Below are 10967 nucleotides of genomic sequence, written 5' to 3'. Positions count from 1 at the left end.
TGAGGCAGCAGCCCGCAGCCGCAGCCCGCAGCCGCGGACCGGACAGAGCCGCCTCCTCACACCGATCACCGGCCGCTGGTACCGAGCATGTCGCAGGGGAACGAGACGGAGCCGCCGCTGGCGGAGTACGGCTTCGAGCGGCGCTTCGACGAGAGAGGAGCCATCGAGTGGATGCAGGCCAACTGGTGAGCGAGCGATCCTTGCTAACTCGGGTTCAGTGGGACTGTTCCCTGAACCCCACTGAAACACGTTGGTATTTTTGAATTAACCTCTTTCCGGGAAAAGTTGCCACTGTTTAAAATATATATGAAGATAGTTTCTATGTTTGGGCTCCCGGCTTTGTTCCGGCACATACCCAGTACATCGACCACGACCCGCTGGAACATACGTGCACCGTCCCCGGTCAGCTCGATACCGAACCGCCCCGCTGCGAACCGCCAGAGCAGCGGACTCAGTGGCCAGCACTTCAATTATCTGCGCGGTTTGATGGAATGAAGATTTTTTTTATTTTGAGTTTTGTTTTGGCCGAACAGACGAGGTAATATTATTTATATAGAAAAAATATTGATCGTTCGCGTCTGAAGTATGCGTAATGTGAAGATTGGCTATAAACCTTAAAAGTAATGATTTCTGAAGGGGATTTGGCGAGGCGCTCAGAGCAGCACACATTCGGGGAAAACGCATAACACACTCGCGTTACGTGTTCCTGGGATTACAACGAGCTCAGAGGAATGTGAGGGTCTGCCAGAGCCTTACACAATCTGCGGAGACACGACAGGTATCACAGGTGAGTCACCGCAGAGTGATGTCACACAGGTGTATCTGTGGCATTTACTTTACATCCGGTCATTCCAGGTTTCCACTCAGCCCCTCCCACACCCGCTCACATGATGAAACATTAAAATATGGATAAACCTGCTGCTGAACTGTGACGGAAACATCCCGTTAATGTTCCTCGTGAGTTCACACCGACACCGACCTGTGGCCGTGAAGTCTTTGTACGTATCACGATAAAAACACGTCACGGACTGTAGCAGCGATAGTCGTGATATTACTGATAGATCCGGTCACAACAAAGCAGGAGCAGAGGAACAGCTGATCCTGAACCAGGTAGTCAGGCCTCAGGTGTTTAGTGACGTCACAGGCGGTTATACCTGTTCAACAGAAACATGTAGTTTCCTGTTTGTTGTTGCTGAGCAACAGAGTGACTGTTAAGCGTGTTTGTGATTACAACCTGAGCCACAGCCAATCAAAATCCATCAAACACACAAATGACATGAAAACAGCTGATATCTGCACGTTCATGTATATTTTACCTAAAATATCATAAAGTACTGTTGTTTTTTATTCTCTTTATTGCAAATATGTTGATTGATTTGTTGATTGTGTCTCAGTTTGTGTGAATAAAAACCACACGAACTGGTTTAATCCGTTCAGAGTAAACTGTGTTTACCTCGACCGCCAGGAAGCGTCTCATCACATGACCTGATGAACCCACTGTAGGACAGTGGCCTGAAGCACAGCTGATGTACACAACACACACACAACACAGCTACATACACACACAGCTACACAACACACACAGCTACATACACACACAGCTACATACACACACAGCTACATACACACACAGCTACACAACACACACAGCTACATACACACACAGCTACATACACACACAGCTACATACACACACAGCTACACAACACACACAGCTACATACACACACAGCTACATACACACACAGCTACACACACAACACACACACAACTACACACACACAGCTACACACACAACACACAGCTACACACAGCTACACACAGCTACACACAACACACACACAGCTACACACACAACTACACACACACAGCTACACACACAACACACACAACACACAGCTACAAACAGCTACACACAACACACACACAACACACAGCTACACACAGCTACACACAACACACACACAACACAGCTACACACAGCTACACACAACTCCACACACAGCTACACACAGCTACACACACAGCTACACACAACTCCACACACAGCTACACACAGCTACACACACAGCTACACACAGCTACACACAACACACACAGCTACACACACAACACACACAGCTACACACACAGCTACACACAGCTACACACAACTCGTTCATGTGGGTGTGTTTATCTCTCAGGTTATTAAGCGTGTGTGTGTGTGTGTGTGTGTTGCAGGAGTAAGTCGTTTGTGTTCAGCGCTCTGTACGCCGCCCTGGTGTTTGGAGGTCAGCTCTACATGAAGCCTCGACCCAAAATGAACCTGCGGCGGCCGCTCGTCCTCTGGTCGCTGAGCCTCGCTCTCTTCAGGTAACACTCACCTGTGTCAGTTCGATTGTTCGTCATCAGGTTGTTCAGCTGAACTTTTCCTCGAGCTCACAGAAGAATGAAGACGTGTTAGTGAAATGAAGCAGCAGACACCTGAACGATCCGAGTGACCTCAGTGACACTAATGAGGACACAGTTCACATTAATGACCCACCTGCACTGACCTCGGAGATTTGAACCTGGGTTTTACAGACGGGACCCAGAGGTCAGAGGTCAGCTGCATTGACGATTCCTCTTCAGGTGTCGTTGATAAATGTGTAGATGTGTAGATGTGATGCTGTTACACTGCTGTTTGTGTTGTGTTGTTCAGCCAACATAAGACTGTAGCATAGATCCTTCTTCAGTCTCAAATGAAGTCGTTTCCATGGAGACAAAGTTACCTCCTCCTCTCTCAACAAACACAAACTTTAACCGCCTCTGTCTCCATGGTAACCAACGATGTGCTGCATTAATAATCTGAGTTGAATAAGAGTTCTTCAGTAGGTTTCCATGACCGATGTACTAATAACACACGGTCTCTATGGTAACCAGCTGTCCATCAGGCACGTGAATGTAGTTACAGCTCAGGTGTGTTTGGTTCACTGCAGCAGCCCAGGTGGTGACGGGGTGTGTTTGTTTTGAGTGTCGGTGTCACCTCTGAGAACAATACAGGGTCAACAGGATCTGAAACATGAAGCTGCTGCACAAACACAACATCCTCACAAACCAGCAGGTGACAGCTCACCTGTCTGAGGTTCAGCTGGTGGGGCAGAGGGACAACCGAAATCAGTCAGGAATAAAGTCCGTAAAAGAAAACTAAACTGTCAGGTTGATTTAGAGACGACAACTTCATGAATCTGCTCAGTGTTTCTCTGATGGAACTGATTTTATCATTTGTTTCTATGAAATGTTAAAAAATGTTGAAAATCAGAATCTCGGTTAGTCCTGGTCCTGGTGAAGGACAGATGTTGAGGACAGATGTTGATGTTGATTCTCTACATGAGGGAAGTCGTCACAGCAGAGACTCTGGCGCTGGAACGAGACTCGTGGGGATCAGTTCCACCTTTATTAGATCCAGGTTTAGATGCCTGGATCCACTGTCACCGGTTTGGTTCTGTGCTCTGATGGTTTCTCCTGGGTTCTGTTGGTCCAGCATCGTGGGTGCGGCCCGGACCGGCTCCTACATGCTCCACATCCTGAGCAGCAGCGGCTTCAGACGCTCCATCTGTGACCAGAGCTTCTACAGTGGCCCCGTCAGCAAGTTCTGGGCCTACGCCTTCGTCCTGAGCAAAGCTCCGGAGCTCGGTCAGTTCACACACTCTCTCTGGTCCTGGTCCAGACTCTGATCCTGGTCCTGGTACAGACTCTGATCCTGGTCCTGATACAGACTCTGATCATGGTCCTGGTCCAGACTCTGATCCTGGTCCTGGTCCAGACTCTGATCATGGTCCTGATACAGACTCTGATCATGGTCCTGGTCCAGACTCTGATCCTGGTCCTGGTCCAGACTCTGATCCTGGTCCTGATACAGACTCTGATCATGGTCCTGGTCCAGACTCTGATCCTGGTCCTGGTCCAGACTCTGATCATGGTCCTGGTACAGTTAGTCTTCTTCAGTCAGTTATTACAGTTGTGATCAGTTTTTAATTATAACTGATGAATCCTTTTTATTTTCATGAAGCTGATGAAACTTAGATTTTACCTCTGAAGTTAAAGTTAAGTTTTACAGAAAGAATTAATATCAATTATCAGAACTGATGATCATTTTACTATTGATCAAATAAAATATCTGATAAATCAGAAACTGGTGATTTAATCCAGAAAGTCCATTGTTGTCCACTTTATTAGGTACACTTGTAGAGTCGAATGTAAATCAGTGAAAGTTGTTTCAGTCTGACTGTGTTGAACTTTATACTCGGTGTGGCTGAAGAGGTCAGAATATTAGGAACCTCAGTGCAGTGAGACAACAGCAGCTTTCACTATAAACTGAATTCACGTTTCTGACGTCAGCAAAAACTGACTTCATCAACAGACCTGACGTCAGTGCTGTTTGTTTGTTTGTTTGTTTGTTTTGATAAACTCAACTTATTAACAGTTGAAATCAGCTGATGATGAACTTCTGGTTGTTGACTCCTCCCTCTGTCTCCAGGTGACACGGCCTTCATCGTGCTCAGGAAACAGAAGCTGCTCTTCCTGCACTGGTACCATCACATCACGGTGCTGCTCTACTCCTGGTACTCCTACAAAGACATGGTGGCCGGCGGCGGCTGGTTCATGACCATGAATTACGGCGTCCACGCGCTCATGTACAGCTACTACGCGGTGCGTGCCGCCGGCCTGCGCGTGCCCCGGCCCTTCGCCGTGCTCATCACCAGCGCTCAGATCGCTCAGATGGTGATGGGCCTGACGGTGAGCGGGCTCGTGTACAGCTGGATGCAGCAGGGGGACTGCCCCTCCCGCATCGACAACATCACGTGGGCCGCGCTCATGTACCTGAGCTACCTGCTGCTCTTCTCCAACTTCTTCTACCAGACCTACCTGCGACGCCACGGTGCTGAGGGCAAGACCAGCAAGACGGAGTAGACCGCATCAGGAGGAGGACTGGACTGGACTGGACTGGACTGCAGGGTCAGAGCTGGTCTGAAGCTGCCAACAAGACTATAAAATGTTTCACACCAGAGGAAAACAAACTCAGATCCAGATCCAGTCTGTGTTTAACAGATTTAGACCAGAGACCAGTTTTTAATAGTTTGTTTTTTGTTTTTTTTTGGCTCAAGACGTTCAGTCCATCTTCAAAATGTTTTTACCCTGAAGTGAACTGGGGTCAGGGTCAGGGTCAGGGTCAGGTGAGATCCAGTTAAACCAGTTCAGGGCTCAGGTCTTGCGTCTGGACGTTTGAAGCAGGTTAGAGTTCAGTGTTTGTCTCCACCCGTCCACGTCACTCCAACAGTCTGGAAGGTTCTTTTCCGGAAACACACACACACACACACACACACACCCCCAGCACATTCCAGCAGGCTGATGAAACCAGCCCCTCCCAGCCTCCTCACACTGGTTTGACTGGTTTCACCTCCTCCCAGTGAGGAGCCAGGCAGGTGGAGGTGATGCTGCAGCAGAAACTGATTCATGTCAGAGCTCAGGAGGTTTTAATCCGACCAGGATTAGGTCTAGACCTGGACCTCTTGTTTCCCTCCACTGACTCGTTTTTCTTTTCATATTTTCAGAAACAAATGTGTTTTTTATTCGTTTATTTATTGATTTATTAGTATTTATTTGACATATGATGGCGTCTGATTGGCTGCTGGAAGTCTCTGAACACGATGACTGTTCATGTTCCTGTCTTACATCAGTTTATTTAAATCACTGGGTGAATATTTCAGGTCGTCTTATTTTGAGACTGATTGTGGAAACTTCTGTCTGAGTTTGAAGAAAACTGCAGCAACGTCAGAAATGATGACGACAGGAGGATTTTCTGTATGAACGAGTTTCTGGATGAAAACACTTCAGATCTTCAGGTTTCAAATATTTTATTTATTGAATAAAGATTCTGTTTTTAAACCTGATGTGTTTGAGTCTTTCAAGCTGAAACTTCACTAAAATAACCAGATAACTGAGGTTTGATTGGCACAGACACTTAAAATGATAAAGAATGTAACGAGGCTTCTTTAGGTCCAGAGGTAAATGTCAGAGTTTAAAGCTCTGAATAAAGCCACAGAACAAAAGTGGAAACAACAGAAATGTTCAGTATTTTTCAGCTGGTGATTCATAAAGTTTGTATGAACAGATTTTAATGTTCTGTGTTCAACCTGTAAAAACATCAGGTTTATTACACATGAAACTTTTTGTTCGTGAAGTAAAACCACAAAGTTACATCAGTGAAACTTCAAAAAAAAAGCTCACGTTACAGGTTAAACTGAACATTCACATTTTTATTAATCTGTGTTTCATCTGATCGGTTTGAAAATTCTACCAAACTTTTATCTTCAGGTTAAACACTGGAGATCCAGTCTGGCTCAGACCCAGTTCAGTAGACCTGGACATGAACGCAGAGACAGGTGTGTTCAGACCCGGTCTCTGGGGTTCAGGTTCAGGATGTGGACTGTGTCTAGATGCTCAGCAACTTTGTGCAGCAAACTGGTTTTTAAACATTGTTCTGTTAAGGAGGAGTCGGTCTGTGTGGTCAGGGCCTGGGACTTTCTCTGGTCCATGTGAACTGGTCCTTCAGTCAGCACAGCCTCCTCCTCCATTCAGCACTGAGTCTTCTGTCTTTGTGAGGACCAGTCTGAGGGTTCAGACCTGGTTTTAGGGATCAGAGGTGGGTGTGTGTGTGTGTGTGTGTGTGTGTGTGTGTGTGTGTGTGTCAGGGCTGTGTCTGCTTCATCTCCCTCCAGCTCTTCCACAGCAGCAGATCTCGACTCTTCCCCAGGGCAACCACACAACGAGGCAACTTCAACCCGTTAAACTGACCGACGCCGTCGTCTCGGCCCATCGCCAGCAACATGGTGATGTTACCTAGCAACCAGCAGCAGCATCAGTGAACCAGCAACTCCATCATGTAACTAAGAACAGAGACAGGTGTGTGTGTACCTGTCTGATAGGATGTCAGCTCCTTCCCGCTCAGACTGTTGGTGATGTTGGTAACAGCCACGGCGGCGTGCAGTCCAGCGTGGTACGCCATCTTGGGCTCTTTGACATCGGCGCAGTCACCCACAGCGAAGACGTTGGAGAAACCGTGGACCTGCAGGTGCTGATTGACCCGCAGAGCTCCGCTGTGGGTCAGGCTGCCGGCTGTCAGAGAAACACCACACAGGGGTCAGCTTTGACCTTTGACCTCCAACGTTTTTACTGATGTCACCTTCACCTGTCTGACCCACTCACTCAGCTCCAAGACTCAGACCGTCTCTGAGAATTAGTGTTTTTGAATTCATTTAATTAATTGTGTTTTGTAACAATCAGCTTCTATTTGATTGTTGAGTGAAACAATAACATGTAAATATGGATGTCTGATGGGGGCGGGGACACCCCTGTGATTGACAGGACACACAGCCAATGATCAGGTCTGTGAGTCTGTCTGTCTCTGTGTGTGTCTGTGTGTGTCTGTGTGTGTGTGTGTGTGTGTGTGTGTACTTGCTACATAGTAAGGACCAAAAAAAGTATTTTACTAACAGAGTGAGGACATTTTGGGAAAGTGAGGACATTTTGGCCGGTCCTCACTTTTTGAGACACCTTCAAATCACATGTTGAGGGTTAAGACTTGGTTTTAGAGTTATGGTTAGAATTAGGTTTAGGTTAAGGTCAAGGTCAGGGTCAGGGTTAGGCTCTCAGGTGTGATGGTTAAGGTTAGGGTAAGGGGCTAGGGAATGCATTATGTCAATGAGTGTCCTCACAAAGATAGAAGTACAAGTGTGTGTGTGTGTGTGTGTCTGAGTGAGTGTGTCTGAGTGTGTGTCTCTGGGTGTGTGTGTCTGTGTGTGTGTGTGTGTGCTCACAGAAGCTGGATGCGTAGGCTGCAGAGTTGACCTTGAGTCCGGTGCAGCAGACGACCAGGTCTGTGGTCAGGGTGTCTCCTCTGTCTGTGGACACCATCATGTTCTTCTGGGTGACGTTCAGCTGCAGCTCTGACAGCTTTGTCACTTTCTGTCCTGAAACACACGGCGGCAGGTTCAGAACTCGCCGACGGGACCCGGTCTGAACCGAACCGATTGCCCGTCTGCGGGTGTAAAAAGGGGTCCATACCCAGCAGCAGCTCCACTCCCTTCTCCAGCAGAACCTCTTTGGCCTGCTGTCGGACGGCGGGCAGCAGCTCGGGGTCGGCCAGCCCGATTCTGGAGTGAATCAGAACCACCTGAACACGAGAGGAAAGTTTAAAGCAGAGGATGAAACCACTGAGGAGGTGAAATAATCCTCTTCTCCTCTCAACTGCTGCTCCTGTCTTAGTCCAGCTTCTTCAGCTCAGCTCTCTCAAACATTAAACCTGTCTCACAAAGCATCGTCACAGCCACTCAGACGTGTTGAAGAGGACGCTGGGGAAACACTGGAATAGACTTCAGCCTCCTCATCACCAACAGAGGTCAGAGGTCACAAGTCAGAGTGACATTCAGATCTGATCAGAGGTCAGTTCTTGTCACCTTCTTGTCTGGATACTCTGTCTTGATCTCAGCAGCCATCTCCACACCGGTCGACCCTCCTCCCACCACCAACACTGAGTCTGCAGCCTGGACCTACACACACACACACACACACACACACACACACACAGCTGAATACATGGACAGTAATGAACTGGCTCTCTGCAGACCCCAGTATCTGTCCTGTTTGAACCTGTTTGATGAAGTCCTCATACGTCTGGACGGCGGTCTGATAGGACGCCACAGTGTTGAACTTCCCGGGGAACGGCCCATCGGTCCCAGTACACAGGATGAGGTGGGAGTACTGGATTTCCTGTAGCACAGAGGAACAAACAGCTGATTATTCCTGACAGCAACAAGTAACAGTGGCTGATTTTCTCTGTGGTGACTCAACCCAGTGACAGAGTCTTAAAAACACATGAGAGATGGTCATGAGACTACACAGTACAGTACTGTTAGCTACACACACACACACACACACACACACAGACACAGACACAGACACACACACACACACACACAGACAGACACACACTCACACACACTCACACAGACAGACACACACACACACACACACACACACACACAGACACAGACACACACACACACACACACACAGACACACACTCACACACACTCACACAGACAGACACACACACACACACACACACACGCACACACACGCACACACACGCACACACACGCACACACATACTTGTACTTCCATCTTTGTGAGGACACTCGTTGACATAATGCATTCCCTAGCCCCTTACCCTAACCTTAACCATCACACCTGAGAGCCTAACCCTAACCCTGACCCTAACCTTAACCTAAACCTAATTCTAACCATAACTCTAAAACCAAGTCTTAACCCTCAACATGTGATTTGAAGGTGTCTCAAAAAGTGAGGACCGGCCAAAATGTCCTCACTTTCCCAAAATGTCCTCACTCTGTTAGTAAAATACTTTTTTTGGTCCTTACTATGTAGCAAGTACAAGTGTACACACACACACACACACACAGACACACACACACACAGTATGTCTCCCCTCTCTCCGTCCTCACCCTCCCTCCCTGCAGGACGACCGTCTGTCTGTCGGTGTCCACTCGCTCCACTCGACCCTGAACAAAACTGTCTCCGAACGTCTCAGCGTAGGGGATGAATGTCCTCTGAGCGAAGCCTGCAGACAGGACAAAGGTCAGAGGTCATACACACTGTACACAGTGCTGTTAACTCCTCCAGGGCTGTTATTACTGGAGAGCACACTACAACTAACAGCACTGAAAATATTTCTGTAACAAACAGAAAAACATCTGAAGTTTAAAAAATATAAAACCAAACAAAAATTTAAAACAATTTAAACTTCTGAACAATAAAAACATTTAAAAAATATATTTTTGTATCAAAATGTATGTATGTATGAAACAAAGTCATATTTATCTATATAAATATATTTTTAAATCAACTACACTTATTACTAAAGCTAGAATTAAAAATGAAAAAATCTCCCAAAAATAAACTAGAGAAATAAAAAACAATTTAAATAAACACAAAATTAAAAAAGTAAAATCCTCATAGACATAAAAAATTCTCATGGAAAAGATAAAACAAAAAAATTAAAAATAAATAAAAGATGAAATTATGAGAACAGTAAAACAAAAAAACAAACCAACATTAAAACAAACACAAAACGTGAAACGATGAGGATGAAGCTGCGGGAGACGCGTGGCCGTTACCGGGCTGCACCGCCGCTCGCAGCGCGGCCACGTTGTGGTGAAACGCGTCCCTCAGGTCGATCAGAGTGAAGCTCAGAGCCGCAGCCCGCAGCTGCTGGGCGGCCGCGACGCCCCCGAACCCGCCGCCCACCACCACCACATGGACCCCCTCCACTGACGACACCTGACCCCCCATCTCTGCGCGCACACACACACACACACACATTTAAAACCACGTGTTGATGGTTTTTCTGGAGTCTTGACTCTTCACCTGTCAGCCTGTGTTTACCTGTTGACATGCCCTGTCTCTGTGGGACAGTGTCTTTGCTCAGACGTTGAGACAGAGTCTCAGACCTGAAGCTTGTCCCTGCAGCTGATGATCTGACGAGCTGCTGCTCTCTCAGATCTCTGACAGGCCGTGAACTCACCTGACGGACCCGTGGATCTCCTCTCGAGTCCGCTCTGCTGCTTCCCTGTGATCACGCCAGCTCTCCGCCAATCACTGCTTAGCTCCTCCCATCGGAGGGAAGGGGGCGGGGCGGGCTCTGCGGCTACCTTCCAGTGCGGTGGGAAATATTGGAATCTTTGGTAAAAATACACTCGATTTGGTTAAAGATTCACGAGTACAAACTGTAGACTATCACTTCCATGCTGATTCATCACTAATAATAATAATAATAATAATTAATAATAATAATAATGTACATGTCTTCAAAAAGCAGAGCTTTAAATTCCAGGAACCCAGGAGACACAAACTCACCACTGAAAAACAAGA

General features: G+C 47.1%; 2 protein-coding genes across 3 annotated transcripts; one reads left to right on the top strand and one right to left on the bottom strand.

The window, feature by feature from the left end:
- On the top strand, positions 1–5911 carry LOC139615449 (very long chain fatty acid elongase 6-like). Its single transcript, XM_071473425.1, has 4 exons — positions 1–185; positions 2220–2351; positions 3502–3653; positions 4498–5911. Exons 1-4 carry the CDS (start codon positions 88–90, stop codon positions 4929–4931), a joined length of 816 nt encoding a protein of 271 aa, XP_071329526.1. The 5' UTR covers positions 1–87; the 3' UTR covers positions 4932–5911.
- On the bottom strand, positions 5859–10657 carry aifm2 (AIF family member 2). 2 transcript variants are annotated; one of them, XM_071473424.1, is made up of 10 exons: positions 10482–10657; positions 10214–10390; positions 9542–9657; positions 8670–8789; positions 8477–8569; positions 8085–8193; positions 7838–7990; positions 6936–7136; positions 6696–6860; positions 5859–6356 (listed from the first exon to the last, which is right to left on the bottom strand). In XM_071473424.1, the coding sequence occupies exons 1-9, from the start codon at positions 10489–10491 to the stop codon at positions 6709–6711; spliced, it is 1131 nt and encodes a 376-aa protein (XP_071329525.1). In that variant the 5' UTR covers positions 10492–10657; the 3' UTR covers positions 5859–6356; positions 6696–6708. The 2 variants fall into 2 exon arrangements, with proteins under 2 accessions (XP_071329525.1, XP_071329524.1); XM_071473423.1 differs by having other exon boundaries at positions 5859–6860.
- Positions 10658–10967: the final 310 nt, after the last annotated feature.

Source organism: Trachinotus anak, unplaced genomic scaffold, assembly GCF_046630095.1.
Source record: "Trachinotus anak isolate AG129_WGS33_773 ecotype Australia unplaced genomic scaffold, CSIRO_AGI_Tana_v1 ptg000052l, whole genome shotgun sequence".
Classification (NCBI taxonomy): Eukaryota; Metazoa; Chordata; class Actinopteri; order Carangiformes; family Carangidae; genus Trachinotus; species Trachinotus anak.
The sequence above is the reverse complement of the archived record's forward strand: the minus strand, read 5'-3'. Positions and strand labels throughout refer to the sequence as shown.

Bases quoted from the DNA above. Each gene is read 5' to 3' on its own strand.
- LOC139615449 (XM_071473425.1), top strand. From the start codon at position 88: ATGTCGCAGGGGAACGAGACGGAGCCGCCGCTGGCGGAGTACGGCTTC. The intron at 186-2,219 runs GTGAGCGAGCGA...TGTGTGTTGCAG, and splicing joins GAGTGGATGCAGGCCAACTG to GAGTAAGTCGTTTGTGTTCA. The intron at 2,352-3,501 runs GTAACACTCACC...CTGTTGGTCCAG, and splicing joins CTGAGCCTCGCTCTCTTCAG to CATCGTGGGTGCGGCCCGGA.
- aifm2 (XM_071473423.1), bottom strand. The intron at 7,137-7,837 runs GTGAGCACACAC...TTTCTCTGACAG, and splicing joins AGCCTACGCATCCAGCTTCT to CCGGCAGCCTGACCCACAGC. The intron at 6,861-6,935 runs GTACACACACAC...GCTGGTTGCTAG, and splicing joins GCTGACATCCTATCAGACAG to GTAACATCACCATGTTGCTG.